Genomic DNA, 18270 nt, shown 5'->3' on the forward strand with positions numbered 1-18270 from the left:
TCTTGGGCTCAAATTATGTGTGGACTTGGGGAAAGTATTAACTTTGGGGGTCTTGATTTTTCTTGTTTATAAGATGGCAACAGGAGTGACCATACTGAGGGGTCTTTGAGGAATTCAAAGGGATGATAGATGTAACATAGGAGCCCCTTCTAGACAAAGCTGCTCTTCTCCTTCCACCTTCCTCCAGGACTCCCTCCACAGCGTCACAGATTTGGGTCCCCTGGTCCCAAGCTACAGGGGCAGGAGAGAGTGGGTAAGTTCCTGCGTCCCCCTCCTCCGGGCAAGAGCAGGGCAGCTTCGGGCTCGGGGTTCAGCCAGCAGAGCTGATGTCTCTGGAGACAGCAGTGCTCCCTCCCTCCCAGCCCTCGGGCCACTTCAGGGCATGGATCCCTTGCGGGAGGGGGCATCAAACCCAAAGAGGGTCACAGCATCAGCTTGCAAAGGGGGTGTTGGAGACTGGGACATGTAAATAACCCCGAGGAAACAGCCACTTGGCACCCCTTCATGATCAGGAGTAAACATTACGTTATTAAGAGAGACACTTAGGCTTCAAACCACTTCATATTTAATCAGCAATCACGTTCCCTTCCAAAAGCCATTCCAGGAAAAACATCAGTTGAGTTTTTGACAAGAAACAAAGCTTTCTGAAAACTTGCGCATGCAGCCCAGGCCTCGAGGGACAAACGCGTGGCCCTGTTTTGAGCCAATGGTGGCGCCAACCTAGGACACTGGGGCACACGCAGTGCACATCTGTCTAGTGTTCCCGCTGTCCCGAGGAGCAGAGGCGAAGGTTCAGGAACAGAGGGGCGGACGTGGGCTGTGAGGACGTTAGGCCTCTGTTTGAATCCCACACCTTCCTTCCATGCCCGTGTGTCCTTCATCAAGACGCGTGACCCCTGAGAGCCTCGTGTTCTTAAATGTAAACCAGGAATAATTATGCCTACCTGGAAGGTTGTGCTGAGGTTTCTATCAACGACACCGATGGATTAGGTTGAACCATATGAAACTGCCACTTCTGAAGGTCATAAAGGGTTGAATACTGACAGTTTCAGACGCTTCATGCTACCGTGTAAAGTACGTGGCACATTTGAATAGCGCCCAAATTGGGTTCAACATTTACACAGTGAGTCTCAAAACTTCGTGAGCATAGGAGGTGGGGAGGGGGCATGAGGAATGTGTGCAAAAGGTCTGATTCTGAAGATCTGTGCGGGGCCTAGGACTCTGCATTTGAACAGACTTGCAACCCCTCACGCCAGGTGATTTGGATGCTGTGATGCTTAGCGCTCAGCTGAACTAAGCTTTGAACAAAAAAAAAAACCAGGAGAGGAGGGAAAGGACAGGCTAGAAAATAGCAATTCCCTCTCCCAAGCCCTTGTCGTCTTCTTCTTTTTGTCCAGGTAGGTAACAGGATTACCTTGGGGGGTGTGTGTGTGTGTGTAAAAGAGAGTGGGAGAGGGGTTGAGACCCTTCTGATTATATTAAAACCCTAACCCTAACACTGAGAGGGCCTGTCTCCCCTTTTGAATTACCAATATCCTACACCTTTGCACCATTCTGAGGTGGGTGGTTAGTCAACATGAGTTTTACCCTCAGTAGCTGCCTCTAATATTCTAAAATTCTGGACACAGTTTCAGCTATTTTCAAAATGTCCTTAAAAGTTGGAGCAAGAGGAGTTAGCCAGTGGAGACAGGTGTACATCAGACTTGGAAGTGTGCTGTGAGCTCCCCTGATCCAGTCTCCTCCCATGTCAGGCGAGGGAGGCGGCACCTCTCAAGGTCATGCGATGAGTCTGGGCAGTGGTGGAACTTGAACTTGAGTCCTCGAGGGCTGAACATTTGCTCTCCTGGGAATTCGTAACTAACCTTTTACTTTCGTCTCCTTATTGCTGTTGTGACTTCAACCCAGGCCAGCAGATTCTGAGTTGCATCAACGTGAACCTACATGACTTGTCCTAAGTGCTTCTTCCTGGTTCAACTGATACCGCACACACACTGCTGCCAGGGAAAGCAGTCCTATTAATTCATCTGTTCAACCAGTACCTAGAAATCAGCCACACTGAGGATGCAGCGATGAGCACATTAGACACACGTCCTGCCCACGTGAACTCCTCAGCCTCGGTGTTCCCACTGTGTATAATTATAAGAACTATAAGGAAAATGCAGTGGCACTTTGAGAACATATAACAAGGAGGCCAGCTCTAGTCGAGGCTGGTGGGACTTGCCTGCTCCTTACTTTCTGATGGGAACCTGGTGATGAGTCCAGGCTCCAAAAAACATGTGCAAATTTCTATGAAATCCATACTAGGTCGAGACACCATGCTGGTCTCTATGGCTATAGCTATTGATCTAGAAGAAAGGATGGTGAAGCCGGGGAGAGTACGGACGCTCAAGCCGAGGCGATGTTGGCAACAACAAACACCTCACAGTGTTTGGGCGGAGTCCTCCTACTTCCTTGGGGAAGCATTCCTCGGTCCCCATTCCACCCACAAGGAACGGAGCTCAGAGACTCTGCCTGTGTTGCTTGATCTTGGGCTCTGTCCCCACAACTGCAAAATGGAGACAGTAAGAATCTCTACCTCACAGGTGTCGTGAGAATTAACAGGAATAACATACAGAGGTGCCCAGCACCAAGCCTCGTCTTGTAGTGCCTGAGGAATATTGACTTGTTTCTTCCAGGAAATTTGGTCCACACCACTTAGGCAGTACATGGCATGGGCTGGGCTTCAGCTAGGTGTGTGTGACTCCTAGAGGCTGGAGCCGCCCCCACCCCCAACCCCCCGTACCATGAGCTTTCCTTGGGATCAGTGGTGGAAAATTCTAGAAGACCTTAACTTTATGAACTTCATTCAAGACTCTGAATTTGAACTTCATTTGGGAGATATTAGGAATCCACTCAAGTTCTTTGAGCTGGGAGTCATATGACAAAGCTGCTTTTAGGTGATGAAAGACCAGGGTAAATATGGTGCTTGAGGATGGGATGAGAACTAGAGGTCAAGAGTCTATTTTATTTTGGCTCCTCCGTGAATTCAGTTCTAGAGGAATTCTCCACTCCTGAACGGGGCAGGGAGAGGCTGGGAAGGACAGATGGGAGAGTGGTCATCTCCCCCACCAAAGCATTTGGCGGCTGCCTGTGTAATTTGAGCCTGGCTCCGATTTAACCTATGTGGCCCATGTGCTGCCCCCACAGCAACTACCTCCGTGTCTGCTTGCCGCAGAGTTGGCTGGCGATTACACCGTTCCACCCTTTGAAGAGGCAGTGGCTTCAGATGCCAAATTTAAATCACTACCATTCCAAATTAAAGTAGGAATCATGCTGCCAGTCGCCCAACAGGAATAATGTCATAGCTGCTCTTCATGCTAGGAACTTTCCAGATAGTATCTCTCATTTTCCCAGCTACCCTGAAAAATGGGTGTTATTATTTGTACTTTATAGAAAAGGAAGCTGAAGCTCTGAGGTTCCCTTAAACAACATGCCAAGGAAACACAGTTTACTACGTGCAAGACGTAGATAATGAACCTAGCCTGCTCTGAGTGTGAAACTTATTCCTTTCTTTTTAATCACTTTTTATAGATGATCCATTTTTCCAGATGAGGAAACTGAGGCTCAAAAGAGCTATGTGAGTTGCCCAAGATCGTGCAGCTACTACAACAGTTAAGGGACAGCTAATTACAGAACGTTCACTATGGCCCAGGCAGTGGACTAAGGGTCTATTATACACTATCTCATTTAATCTACGTAACAGCTTGCCTTATGTCACAAACAAATGCCAGAACTGGTATTTGTGATCACGTCTACCTGCCTTCAGAGCTTTCAACTGCCCAGTTCTGCTGTAAGGAGACTGATGGGGGTTGATATAAATCCCAAGACTTCAATGGAGGAAAGGTAATGTTGGCTAAGAAGACACCTAATCAGAATTTCTGGGGTGAAGCTGCTACAAGCCACCTCTTCCTCTGAATGCAAGTCCTGTCCATTCCTAAGTGATGGATGGAAGTCTGAGCACCAAGGACCAGGAATGTCTGGCCTCACATAATGGGCATTTGAGTGAAGGGCGCCAGTTACTTGCTACAACCAATGAAGATGTAAAACCCCAAAGACACCTGGGGTCGCTGATATTAGGTGGATGAATGCAGGCTGCGTCTCTGGGATCTTTCTTTCCCAAGGAAATTGGTGGAACATATGTCAGGCCTAGCTCACAGCATTCCAGCCCAAAGCGGCAGCTGTCCAAAGCCTGCGAGTGTCCCACACCCAGAGGTGAGGGGGCTGGGGAAGGGTCCTGATGGTCTCTGACCTAGTCCTGGAGACGAGGTACTGTCTGCTCTGTAAATACCACAGACATTCCTGGGGGATGAAAGACATGTCCACAGGCAGCATCGTAAGCCCCTCCAAACTCCAGACGTGCACTGGTCATCCTGGCTGGCTCCCTCTTTAAACAGCATTGGAAGATAAAGGTACGGCTGTGAAGGGTGCGGAGGCTGGAAGCCAGCAGGTGTTTTTGGGCCATGCTGAGCGGCTTGCGGGATCCTAGTTCCCTGACCAGGGACTGAACCCGGGCCCCCAGCTGTGGGAGCGCGGAGTCCTAACCCCAGAGACCGCCAGAGAATTCCCCCAGCAGCTTTATCAGGAGCACAGTTTATTTTCTTCATGCAACCCCAGGAGAGCCACTGCATTGTGGAGTTGGAATGATAATCATAAAATGAATGGACTTTAGTGGAAATTTTTGGAGTTCTATCGAGTGCTTGCATATCAACAATCTCATTTCTCTCTTCTAACAGCCCACTGAGGATTGCGTTGTTACTCCCATTTTTACGAACGAGGTGACTGAGGCCCGGAAAAGGTAAGTCCTTATGCCTCAGCTCCTAAGTAATGGAGCAAGGTCTTGGGTCCAGGCCTCCTAACTCTGGCTCACATTTTTCTTACCATGTAACTTAGAGATCGCCTGGTTTAACCTTGCTGCCTCCACTAACCACTGGACAGATGGATATCCCACCTCTGCCTGAACATCCAGCGTGGCCCGTTCCATGCTGGACAGCCGAAATTTAGTGTTAACAAAATAGTGACCGTTTTTGAGCCCCTGCTGTGCACCAAACTATATACTAAATGCACATTACCTCTAATCCTCAGATCAACCTCACACGGTTTAAATTTGTGGGATCTGAGTTTCACAGAACACAAGTGACTTACCCAAGTTCATACAACCAGTAAGTAACAGAGCAAGGATTCAAAGTGAAGTCCATCTTATGTCAATCTCATGGCATCACACTTTCTTCTTATATTGAATGGAAATCATCTTGAACTCCCATATAGATGTTTTAGTTCTGCCTTCTGTGGCTGCTCAGGACAAGCTTGCTTGCTTTTTCACCAATCGGCCATCCTGACTGATGCTGGATGACATCTTTGCTTTCTAGGTCTTAGCTCCTCCAGGTGTAGAATTCCTGGGTCCTCCGACTCCTCCTGATGCGACCTGGCTGTCAGATGGTTCATGTGTCTGTTGTTCACCTTGTGATATGAATCACAGAGTAGTAGAAAGAACATCGGGCTTGAGGTCTAAAGAGGTGGGCTCTGTTTCAGTCTGGATTTACTAGCTGTGTTTCATCTCTGGCCTCATCTATTACATGCAAATACTACCTAATTCTCAGGGTTCTTTTAAGAACACAGAATATGAACTAAGGATGTGATATGTCAGTAAAAGGTAGATAAAGTACTTGGATGTCCAAGGCAGCATTATTTATAACAGCCCAACCTATAAAAGAAAAGCCATTCATAATAAAACAGACAGCAGTATACCTACTTAAACACTCACCACAGGAGAATGGATAAGTAACAGTGATACATCAATTTAGTGGAATGTTATGCAGACATTACATTTTTCTTGAAAAAAATACCTATGATAAAATGCTAATTAGAACAAGCAAGATATGTCAATTATACATCAATAAAGTTGAAAAAAAGCAAACAAGATATAAAACTTTATCTCTAGTATGATCTCAATTCCACGAGAAGTAAGATTGGAGTAAAATACATCCCAACACTAAGAACAATTATCTCAACAATTATCTTAAGATGATGGGCTTATGGGTTTTGTGTGTGTGCGTGCTTCTTTACCTTTTTCTGTTTTCCACATTTTCTGCAATGAGCATGGGTCACTTTGAAAATCAATACAAAATACGGGGCTCGGAATGGAGCACAAAAAGCTACCCCCAAATAGGGCCTCACCGGCCTAAAGATCAATTAGTACCTTTTCAAAACCCATTTGTGTTTTTTTTTTTTTTCCTGCTGTGCCAAAGTGCCACTTCAGCGTCTCTCCTCTGCTCACTCATCTCTTTTGGCATCACTATCTTGATACGACTGGACTCAAAGAGGAAGCAAATACAATAGACTAAACCCAGCCTGTAGGAACTGCCCGGGCTCACGTTGCAAATAGGATATGCTGAGATAGTCTTTACAAAACAACCCAAACCAACAACTTCTTTAGTGTCTCATTGAATAACCACACGGTGGGAAAGCTACTTGAAAGATGATATTCCGGCCTTGACAGCTGCTCCTGGAGGGTCAGCTGTCCTGGACATGCCAGGGCCAGACAGGGCAGGGAAGGGTGCCAGATGAATGAATCTGGCCTGAGATACCATCGGGTGACCTGGGCACCACTGAGTCCTATCAGGACAGCTCCCTAAGTTATGTCTTCAAGGCCTGATAATATTATAACTGATGGCCTCTAGGAAAAATGCTGTCTCTCACTTGCTGGGGAGGGCAGTAGGGGAGAGGTAAGGCAGAGAATGTTTTCTGGAGGTGCTTCAACTACGTGTTCAGAGCAGCAGCAGGATGCTAAGTCCTCTGTGAGCATTGGTGTGGCTCGTTCTGAAAATGGCAGAAGCTTAGCCTCTTTCCTGCCCTACTGTTGGAGTGGCCAGAGCTGGAGACTTCATTTTTCTCTATTTATACAATAGAAATATGTGAGAAGGAAAGGGATGTAGACATTAGGGGGTGCATCCTCTATGTTAGTACCAAGGTCTTGCCAAGGTCGTCCAGGCAGCAAGGCAGGATTAGAACCTAGGGTGCCTCATGGCCCGCTTTGTCCATTAAAGCACATGAGAGAGAACTGGTGGTCTTTTACCCCACAATTCTTCCCCGTGATACCGATGCCCATGATTCCTGCCATCTAGTCAGTGTCTGCTATGTGCCAGGCATCATGCAGACATTTAGAAACATTATTCTATCTGTCATGGGCTGAATTGTATTCCCCCCAAATTTATATTTTGACGTTCTACCCCCACCCCCCACCCGGTACCTCAGAATGTAACTGTAATTGGAGATAGGGCCTTTAAAGAGATAATTAAGTTAAAGTGAGGTCATTAGGGAGGGCCCTAATCCCATATGACTGGTGTCCTTATAAGAAGAGGAAATTAGCACAGAGGGAAGACCATGTGAAGACACAGGGAGAAGATGCCCATCTACAAGCCAAGGAGAGAGGCCTCAGAAGAAACCAATTCTGTTGATACCTTAATCTCAGACATCTAGCTCCTAGAACTTCAAGAAAATGTTTCTGTTGTTAAAGCCGGTCAGTCTCTGGTACTTTGTAATGGCAACCTGAGATAACTAATAATAAAGACACCATCCTAACCATAGCCCTGCCAATAGGGAGCCTTGGTTCCAAGTGACAAATGAGGAAATTCAAGCTCGGAGTAGAAAAAGAACTTGTCTAAGGTCACAGTTAATAAGACTTGATTAAATAGGGCTTGACCATTGCTCTTAGAAGAAATGGGGCCATTTTTGCGACGGTGCTTTGCTAACTGTACATGGTTGTTGAATGAACACAGCATCAGGAGGCATCACTATTACTTTTGCTATGGTGAGGGACAGTCCCTTTATAGGAAATTTCAGACCAAGCCTGGTCCTCCGGGGGGGCACTTCCTGCGGATGCTTTGCCCTTCAATCCCAGGGCCCCACCTTTGGGCTGGAGAAGGGTCTCCCCGATCTGTCTCACAGGTGCAGGGCATTGTGAGGTAGCAGACTTGGAGCTGGGGCCCTGGGGCTCCATCTCTCTCCATCTGCTAGAGTCCTGGGGGTGACCTTGGGAAAAGTACACAGCCTCTCTGACCTCCACGTGTTCTGGTTGCTCTGCCGACTTCTGCTACCAGGTTCTTTGTGGGCAGTTTGGGGTGGAGGCGTTGATATTTTCCCAGAGGCAACCCAATCCATTGCTAATCATAGCAAATTTTTAGTCTTTCTACCTCCTGCCTCTTGCTTCCTGATGCTGGCTCATCCCTTAGATCTTGGCTCAGCTGTCCCTTCCTCAGGGAAGCCTTCCCAGCCTGGACTAGTTTCGCCTGTTATTAGCTAGGTTATCTCCATAGCGGACACATAGTTCCCTGATGTATCCCTCCCAGAGCCAAGACCTCTGCCGGGCATACAGACAGACATTGATGCACAGGTTAATATGCTCTTTTATTGCCCTGCCCTGTGCTTTCCCTTATTAGCACTTATCATAATTTTCAATTATGTACTTGATTAACGTCTGTCTCCCTGGCCCTGGCCACAGACTGAAACTCCATGAGGGCAGGGGTTTCGTTTCACTGACCGTTCCAGTCTCAGTACCCAGCCATGCCCTGAATGGAGGAGGCACTTTAAGGACATTAGTTGCATAAAATTCAGTGAAGGAGATCCAGAGGTCAGAGAGGTTTTGATTCATTCAAAAGACATGGTCCCAAAGTCAACTTCCAGGCCTTAGGAGAGCTCACTCTACACCATTCATTGCTTTATTCATTCAACCAACGTTTAGCCATCCGTCTCCTCTTGGGCTAGGCAATGCATTTACAGAATCGGTAAGAAATTGTCTAGGCCTCCATGTGGTCACAGCCTGCGGGGGGGAGGTCGTATTGACAGTGGTCGTAATAATTCAACGTCAGCAGTGCCAGAACTAGAGGCGGGAATTGGGTTGGTGCAAGCCCACAGCAGGGTGTGATGGACCCAGGCCTCAAAGGGTCACGGAGGGCAGAGAGGAGGCAGCTTGTGAGCTGAAACGCTGAAGCCTGAGCCAGGGCACTTAAGGGGAAAGGAGGAGATGAGCACGTGAGAGGAAAAACTTGAGGGAAGACCTAGAATGGACAAGAACATGGCTGGCTTGGGGGAGGGCAGTTAGGCTGCGTTCCAGGAGCTGTGCAGGGTGGGGAGGGGCGGGGAGCTGGGGGGTGCGGCTGGAAGGTGGGGTGGGCCCCTAAGGATCTACACGCATGCGCACTCGCTGCTCCGCCCACCCCCAGACCTTTGTAACCGGAGGAGGAGAGCTGGTTGTCATTCTTATCAAGCTGGGGCTCAGCTTTTGTCCCCAGTCCAGGCCCAGCTCTCTTTGATCCCAGCAAGGCCATTGTTTCCCCAGCGCTGGCCTCTCTGCTTCGTAGGGGAAAATGTGATCTTTGTTCTCCTGAGACTTTGTATCCAAGTCCTGCCCTGGTGGGGACAAGCCGGGAGGGGCTCCATGCGAGGATCTAGTCCCCGCGGCTGAGGGACAAGGGCCACCCCTGTCTCCTGGCCTCCGCCTCGTGTGGGTTGCACTCGGCTCCCAGAACCCTCTCGCTGGCACAAGTCATGCTGTGTTGGGGGTGGAGAGGGAAAGCAGTTTCAGCTTCTTTATTTTGAAAAATTGTCTTTGTTAGCATTTCCAGCGTGATCTTAATATAAATCAAATGCAGTGAAGCATTTGGTGAAAACCTGGGTTTGAATCTTAGCTCAACTATTTACTGGCTGTGTCAGCCTGGGTAAGACACTTCATCTCTTGGGGTCTCAGTTGTCTTCTCTGCACAATCAGGAAAATGAAAATATTTATCCTACAGTATTGCCATGAGGTTTTATTCATTCATCGAATGAATAAGCACCTACATGGAATCTGTTAAGCACCTACTCTTCATCAGGCACTGTGGTCCGTGCTAATGAGGTAGACTTGATCAAACCCCTCCTGAAGCTTACCAGAGAAGAAAGACATTCAACTGACATACGTGTGACTTCTACAAGAAGAAATGCAGATTGCTAAGCGAGTGTGTACCGGCACTTCACTGAGTCTTGGGGGTCAAGAGAGGAGCCCCCAGAAAAGTGATGCTAATGCAGAGATTTGATACGTATAAAAGGAGCCTGGGATGTGGGATGTGGTCGAAAACATTAGTTCCTGCCCCCTCTGCCTGGGATCAGATCCCTCACCAACACCTGCTGGGTTTGAGCGGGTTTAAGAAACTCCCCCTCCCCTCTAGGGAACGTACTCAGCTGAAAAGAAGTGGACTCTGGGAACTGCTTCCCGGGGCCTGGAAATTGATGAAGACATATACAAGGTTACAAACACAGGGCCAGCTGTGACATTTTCTGTGTGCCTTAGTGAGAAGTGCTGGGGCTCTTCTACTGGAAGCTGAACTCTTGGCCCAGCTCGCCCGGCTGGAGGAGAAGGGGGAGGAGCTGGCAGACTGCAGTGCTTTGTGAGGGGAAAAAAATGGGTCTGTAACTTGATCGAGGTGGCGAGGGGAGGCTGCCAGAGCTGTGGGGATGAAGAATAGCTTTTCAGAGGAGTGTCAGGGGGAGGAGGTAAACTCCTCCCCTCAAGTGAGGGGATGTGCAGAGCAGGGCTGACTCTTCGAGTGGCCTCAAACCCCAGTGGGCGGGGCAGGGGTGGCGGTGCCACTTTGGGCATCCTTGGGCTGCAGTGCTCACCTGTATGGAGCACCTTCTATAGGGCAGGGACATTTACAGAGAAAATGAGGTAGTCCTTGCAGCAACCCCATCTGATGGGGAGTATTTTTACCCCTGACAGCTGAGGCTCAGAGAGGTGAAGTAACTTGCCTGAAGCCACACAGCCAGTAAGTGGTGAGGGTGAGGGTTATATTCATTTCTGTATGTCTTTAAATTCATATTTCTTCCACTATATCATGCTGCCAGACAATTTTTTCGGACAAGGTTTCCTTCTGGATTTTCTACATCTAATAATGATAGTAAGAATCCCGTTTATGTAACATGTTTTACAAAGAGTACTCTTGCAAATACCATTTCACAGGGGTTTTATAGTGCCTGCCCTTTAAGATGAAGTGTTATTATTCTCTTATTTGAGATGAGGAAATAGAAGCTCAGCCAGGCAGGTGGCTCCCCTAAATGCCACTCAGAAATACAGTCCGGGAGCCGAGCCAGGAGATGCCAGATCCCATGCACTTTCCACCATTGTCTTGAGACCCAGGTGAGCTCCTCAGGTATCTGCTGATATCCAAACCATCTCCTAATCCTTCAAATGAAAAGCCCAAGCACAAACAGTTTGTTTTTCTAAGAAGCTCAGAGCCTTCACTGTGTTTCTAACTCTTGATAAAGCCCGCAGCGAAAATCCCCTTTCCTGGGGCCCCTCCTCCTGAGAAAGGGATGATTGGCCATGTGTATTTTTCACTGGGGTTCCCACAAAGAATGTTGCGTGTAATACGAAACATGTGTCATTGGAGTTTGCTGGAGTGCCCCACCCTAGGCCCTTCCCTGCACAGTGGGAGCCCCTCATGTAGCAGCTGGTGCAGGGTATGGGGAGGGGGACAGAACCCTACACACCTAGAGGGGTTCCCCCCAGAGCTGGAACTGCCCCCTCCTGCAGGCAGAGTGGGAACTGAGCTCTGTCAGCTCTCCTGTCTCGCTTCCCCATCTGCGTCCTTGCCTCACCATGTTTCCATTCCTGGCAATGAGTGGTGAGCCCAGACTCACCACACTCAGGTGTGTCTGAGTTCAAGCTGGAAACATGCACGACACGTGCTCAGTAACATCTGTGGGGTAAATTACAGAGTGAATAGGGGAAGAACCATTCTGCTTTCCATCCCCATGCAGTCAGTGTGCTGGGATGTTGCTGAAGGAAAGAATAAGTGCTCTGTGATGGGGACCTTCATGTGGATGTGTTTCTAGAGAACTCTGAAGCTAAAGGAAGAATATCACTATTTCGTCCTTTCCCTTCTCAGTAGCCAGGATTGTTGGAAGCACTGGTTTTTGATCTTGAGTGTGTGTTAGAATCATCTGGAGCCCTGTTAAAGCACAGATTGCTGGGCCCACCCCCATGGGTGAATTTGCATTTTTAACAAGTTCCCAGTTGATGTGATTGTGCTGGTTCAGAGAATTGGGAGCCCAGATGGTCCTTGTTCAAGTGGGGTGAGGATGAAGCTGAATAGAAAGAAAAAAAAAAAAACCAGGAGAAAGAGAGTGACTATCTTGTGGTGTGGTTGTCTGAAGACATTTTGAGGGCACGGAATTAGTTTAAACTAGGGCCATCAGGACGGGCTTCCTGGACGTGTGGTTGTGATGGATGGGGAGGATTTGGAAGGTAAAAGGAAGAAGGGAGAGCTTTGGGTGAAGGCAGGCATAGAGGCAGCACTGAGCAAACAGCATGGGGATGAGGAGGCCAGCCTGCAGATATCAAGACGAAAACAACCTTCCTCTTCAGGGTTGCCTGCAGTTTACACTCTACAAACCCCCTGCACACAGCCCGAACACACAGCCCAAACAGCCTGGCGGGGCAGAGGTCACCTTCTCATCTCCAGGGAGAAAACCAGCGCAGGGGGGCATGGGAATTGCAGGAGGGAGGGCGCAGGGCCACAAGGTTTGGCAGTTTATTCTCTTGCGAGGGGTTGACCTTTCCCCTGCTTTAACAGCTCTTTGCAGCTGCTTTACCAGGGGTGAACAATGCAGTCTACTCCTTGGCAGCATACTGGTTTCTCTCACCTGATTTTTTCCTGTTCCAGTTTGCACCTAAAAGTATCAACACAGAAACCACTCTTGCCCTCCTTAAGCCATTGGCCAGTGGCTGTCTCCTCTTCCTGGTTCCCTGAAACCTATGAGGTTCACCCCATAGCCCTGCGGAAGAGGAGAGGAGGAAAAAATCCGGACTGAAAACTCACCGTGTGTCAGGGCCACGCTGGGCACGTCTATACATGAGATCTCAGTGCATAGCACTGAGGGCTAAGGGCGTGTATAGACAAAGATGCTGAAGCTCATGCTGGGGGTGAAGCTCAGGTTCAAGATGAAGCCCCTGGCCTGAGAGCATGTTATTAGATGGTGGAGCTGAAATCCAACCTCCAATCTGTTTGAATTCAAATGGACTAAATAAACAGCACTAGCTCATTAAAAAAGCTCTGAAGCCAGAGCCCTACCTGAGGGTCAGTGTACAGCAGGAAAATGCTTCCAGAACGCCATGTGCTCTTTTGCAAGTCCATATCTATGCACAGGCTGGCCTCCTTCCTGTACTTTCCAACCTCCTCTGCCCACAAGCTCCTGTTCATCCCTTAAGCATCCTCATGATGCCTCTGAGGTCCCCTACCTGCGGTAGGTGCCCCTCTTCGAACCTCCTCCTTCTTTGCATTTATCCTTAACATGGCATTTAGCACAATCTATCATGATGGATGTTTTCCTGGGCTTTTTTCCATTGACTATAAACTCCCACAATTTATGACTCTCCGAATCCTCAATGCCTAGCACAGCACTTGGCACACAGAAGGTGTGTCAGGAGATTCTTGTTGAATAAATGAATGAACAGCTGAAAGAATGAATCTTGCCCTCAGATTCATTTCACCACAGTCGATCTAGTAGTCCCACCTCCATCTTAGACCAGAGGAGTTTCAGAGAGATGAAGTGACATGCCCAAAGTCCCATAGGTAGCCAGATGGAAGCCTATAAAAACTAAACAAAGTGACAGCCACCCAAGGTCCCCTGTCCTCCAACGTTTTGCAATGATCAACTGCCCAGACCTTTTACCAGAACTCGTGTTACTCTCTGATGATTAGCCCTGGAATTGTAGCCATGACTGCTAGCTGTCTGTCCAATACACGTTCTCTTTATCTTGCTTACTAATTTAAGTGAATTGGGGGTTTCAATATGCCTAGTTAAAAAGGACATTTCCCAGCTTCTTTAGCTGCAAAGTTTGGCCCTGTGACCAAGTTCTGGCCAATGAGATAGAAGAAGAAGTTTTGGGGTGGGATGTGGGGAAAGTTCCTTAAAAAGGGAAGGAGATATGGGTATGACAGATAGAGGTCTTTTTTTTTTTTTAATTTTCCCTTTTCCTTTTAGAATGACATGATGATAATAATAGAGTTGCAGACGCAATCTTGGACTATGAAATAACTTTGAAGGTGGACATATACTGAGGATGGAGGAGCAGAAAGATGGAAGGCACTCGGGTTCCTATAGGCCATGGAGCCCTGAGTTGCTTGCTTCTAGACCTCTTACATGAGAAAAAAATAGACTTCTATTTTGTTTCAGTCACTCTTATCAGTTTCTGTTTATTTATGGGAAGATGCAGGAAGGAAAGTAAGGGGTCATTCCTTCTGGGCCTGGTGGGCTAGGCTGTTTTCAGAAACAGAGTCCAGAAAGCTGCCAGAGGTGCCACCAGGCTGAATGGGTGGGCAGAGGGCAGTTCCCAGCTGTGGGGTCCTGGTTCTCTTGCAGCACCACCTCCCGCCCAGCTCCACCCAGTAGGGACAGGGTAGGACTTGGAAGCTGGGAAGGGGGCTTGCAGTGACCTTGGGCTGATCTCAGCATTGCACTTGGGGGCTTGAATGGACTTTGGGGATCCAGAGTCTGTGTCAGAGCTCAACGTTGCACTTGGGGGCTTGAATGGACTTCAGAGATCCAGAGTCTGTGTCAGACCTGAGGGACGTCTGCCTGGCAGCCATTTTCATGATGGTTTTGTTGTCAGAACACGGATTTTGTTGCTCGATACGGTAATTCCTTTTCCTTTTTCCTGACTTGTTGAGGTAAGGGACATGGGATCACCCTCCTGCCCCTGCCCCCCTTATGAAATACAAGCAGCAGGTCTGGGAAAATCTTCCATATCCTTTTCTTAAGAAGAAGCCCAAGACAAACACTGATCTTCTCTTGCCTTTGGGCATTATTAAATAAAGGTGTGAAGTTTGGAACCACAGGAATCATCTTGACACCATTAAAAAATCACAGGGACACTGGTTTGTGGCCCTGACACCTTAGAGGCACTGTAACACCCAACTTGGGTTGCCCACATCTGGACTTCTTGCTATGTGAGATAACAGATAACGTTACTGATTATCACTTTTTTCCTTGCAGCCATACGTATCCTAATTTAAATAGAATCCGACCTCTTTATTTGACAAATGGGGAGAATGAGGCTCAGAGAGGGAAAGCAACTACAAGAGTGGCCCCCTAGAATCCTATCTTCCTCTCTAATGATGGAAAAATTTTTTTTTCCTGCACAACACATGGAGTTACCTCAAGACTAAAGTGAGATTCCACACGTGTTGGGAGTACATGGAGACCATCTCCATGGTTCTTTTCTTTCTTTCTAGAGGTGGAGGAACAGACATAGGACAAGTCCAGTTCTACTACAATGAGCATAATCCCTCGTGACAACAAAAAGAATAACTGGTCTTCAAATTTACAGAGCACTTTATCATTTATATAGCGTGGCAACACTTGCCAAAGTTTTTCACATCCATAATTTCATCAGATTCTCACAACGCTGGGGGGTGGGCCAGACAGGGATTATTATTCCCATTTTACAGATGAGGACTCCAAGAGTCAGAGAAGGCTACCTGATCCACTTGAGTAAACTAGACCTTGAAACAGATGTGAGTGGATGAAGTGCAGGCCTACAGCCAAGAGTTACAAGGTCAGTGCTCTTTTTTTTTTTTTTAATTAATTAATTAATTTATTTTTTGGCTGTGTTGGGTCTTCATTTCTGTGCGAGGGTTTTCTCTAGTTGTGGCAAGCGGGGGCCACTCTTCATCGCGGTGCGCGAGCCTCTCACTATCGCAGCCTCTCTTGTTGCGGAGCACAGGCTCCAGACGCGCAGGCTCAGTAATTGTGGCTCACAGGCCTAGTTGCTCCGCGGTATGTGGGATCTTCCCAGACCAGGGCTCGAACCCGTGTCCCCTGCATTGGCAGGCAGATTCTCAACCACTGCACCACCAGGGAAGCCCCCAGTGCTCTTTACTGTTTGCAGTGCCCTGCTTCCTCCTGTGGTCTAGGTTAAGACCCACAGGGACTTTGCAAGGTAGGCCAAGTGAGTGTCTCTCCCCATTTTACAGATGAGGAAGCAGAGACTTGGAGAGGTAGATGATGTGCTTAAGGTCACAGAGCCAGGTCATTTTGCTGATAAGCTGTCATCTTTCCACGACTCTATAGCCTTTTCTATTATCATTCCCAATACAAATATCTGACCTTGTGATGAGTAGGGCAGATATGGCCACCCTATGAAAGTAACATGTCACAGGGCAGAGAGAAGCCGAGTGACTTGACTGAGATGATGGTGCTCAAAGCAAAGATCCGAATCTGGGCTCCCCGACTCCCTGTCCATTGCTCCTCCTGCCCTTCCTACTTCCACGGCCTTACTGATAAGGTGATAATGGCTTATGTCACCTCTCCACGGAATCATATTCCTGGGAATATGCTCGTCTTATCTATTGCTGTACCCTAGTGCCTGGAACAGTATCTGACTCAATAAATATTTGCTGAATGAACAAATGAATCTATGAATAATTCCAAGCAAATATTTACTGATGGCCTGGTGGGCCTTGGAAAGAGGTGAGAGGGCAAACTCAGCAGTAACAAAACACATTTTGGAGTCCACCTTTTAGTTTTCATTGTCCCCACTGTTCTATGTCCTCATGGGCCCGTGTGATATCCAAGGCGTGGCTCAGACCTGAGCCGCTCTGGGCAGCCCCAACTCTAGCCCTTGTGGGGCTTAGAATAGGCATGGCTGTCAAGGTAGCCTAAAAGTCTACTAATTCAGTTTATTAACTCATGCATTCATTCATTCCATCCATTCATTCACTCATGCAACAAGCAGACCTGGTCTTAGATCTGGGGGATGCTAAGAGTTTCTGCCTGTGAGTTGCTTACCATCGGTAGGGCCACAAGTAATGAGCAGATATTAAAACAGTGAGGTAAATGGCAGCTACAGGTGGCTATGTGTAAGGGTGCTCTAGGAGTATAGAGGAGGGGCAGCTAATCCAGTCTGGGGTCCACAGAAGACATGACTACAGCTGCCATAATTGAGAGCTTCCCACACGCCAAGTTCTGTGCCAAGCTCTTTACATTCATGAACCAGTTTACTTCTCAGAACAACTCCCTAAAGAAGGTGTCCACACTCCCATTTTACAGATGAGCAAACTGAGGTTCAGATATGGGAGGTGACTTTCCCGAAGTCACACAGCTCACTTGTGCGAGTGCCGAGGTTCAACTCTAACGTCTGGGCTCACTACTCTTCCCCAAGCCTGCTGTGTAGACTACCTCCTTCTCGTGAGGTTACACTTGAGTCAGATTTTGAAGGGTATGTATGAGTCAGCTGCGCAAATTGGCTGTGGCAAGGCTGGTGGTTGTAGGAATCACAGAGTATGAGGGTATGGTTTGGAGGATGGGCAAAGTCATTTCAGACAAAAGGGAACAGCACAGCAAAGATACGGAGGTTGAAAACAGCAGGTTGTGTCTAAGTGGGGAAAACGAAATGGGAGGTGGGTTGTCCCCACCCATCTTTAGGGAGAGCTTATACAGGGGATCTTCCTGCATATTGGAGTCAGGGATAGATTATCCCATGACCCTGACAATTCCATAGGAATTGTAATCTTTGGGTGATTGGTTGAGTCATTAAACATCATCCAGGAAAGTCCTGCTGGAAAGGAAAAAAATCGTAACTGGGTTTTGTAAATTTTGTACAGTTTTTGTCAAGGAGGACTAAGAAAATATTTGGACCTTGTTCTCAGAGGGAGAAGCAAGAATATGAGCCTGCCTGGCACTGAGTGGGTAGGAAGACTTGCTGGGTGAGTTACTGCTGTCGAGGAGGGGGACCTGTTTCCTTCTCTCCCCTTCTCATTTTTCTTCTTGCTTTTCCCATGTATCCCCTGAAAATCCACTGTGTGTCTGGCTTGGTGCCATAGTAGCTACATGGATGAATCACACACCTAGTTGCTGCCCTCAGAGTATCTAGTCCAGGAGGGGAGATGGGACACGCTAGTGAATGATCCCAGGCGGGGCATCTGTTACAGAGTATTTTTAGTTTGATAAACATTCCCAGGAACCCATGTGTGGCCAGGTGTGGGAAAGTGAAGATAAATAACCACAGAACCCCAGTTTCTGAGGAGCCACCATTAAAAGGAGAGAAACTTAAAAGACTGAGTGTTAAGATGGAAGCAGGTGCAAGACGCCGCGAAGGACAGAGAAAGCCAGGCCTTCGCCCCAGCCAGGGACAGTCACATTCAGGTTTCCTGCACGTGCTCTTTGAGGAAATGAGTGTGTGTGTTATCTCAGAATCCT

General features: G+C 47.9%; 1 protein-coding gene across 24 annotated transcripts in view; it reads left to right on the forward strand.

Moving 5' to 3' along the window:
• Positions 1-18270, forward strand: part of LOC309613193 (uncharacterized protein) — a 170446-nt gene that overhangs the window by 28102 nt on the left and 124074 nt on the right. For 13 of the 24 annotated variants that reach the window (XR_014235547.1, XR_014235548.1, XR_014235554.1 and 10 more), the window contains 2 exons: positions 4773-4834; positions 17676-17777. Coding sequence is in view for 1 of the 24 variants with exons in the window: in XM_082359736.1 (XP_082215862.1) it covers positions 4773-4834; positions 17676-17777 (164 nt within the window). In the remaining 23 variants the exon portion in view is untranslated. Of the gene's footprint in view, positions 1-3570; positions 4252-4772; positions 4835-15521; positions 17778-18270 lie in introns of all 24 variants that reach the window. The other 11 variants (XR_014235553.1, XR_014235563.1, XR_014235564.1 and 8 more) reach the window with 4 other exon arrangements.

Source organism: Balaenoptera borealis (genome assembly GCF_965194805.1).
Source record: "Balaenoptera borealis genome assembly, chromosome: 1".
Classification (NCBI taxonomy): Eukaryota; Metazoa; Chordata; class Mammalia; order Artiodactyla; family Balaenopteridae; genus Balaenoptera; species Balaenoptera borealis.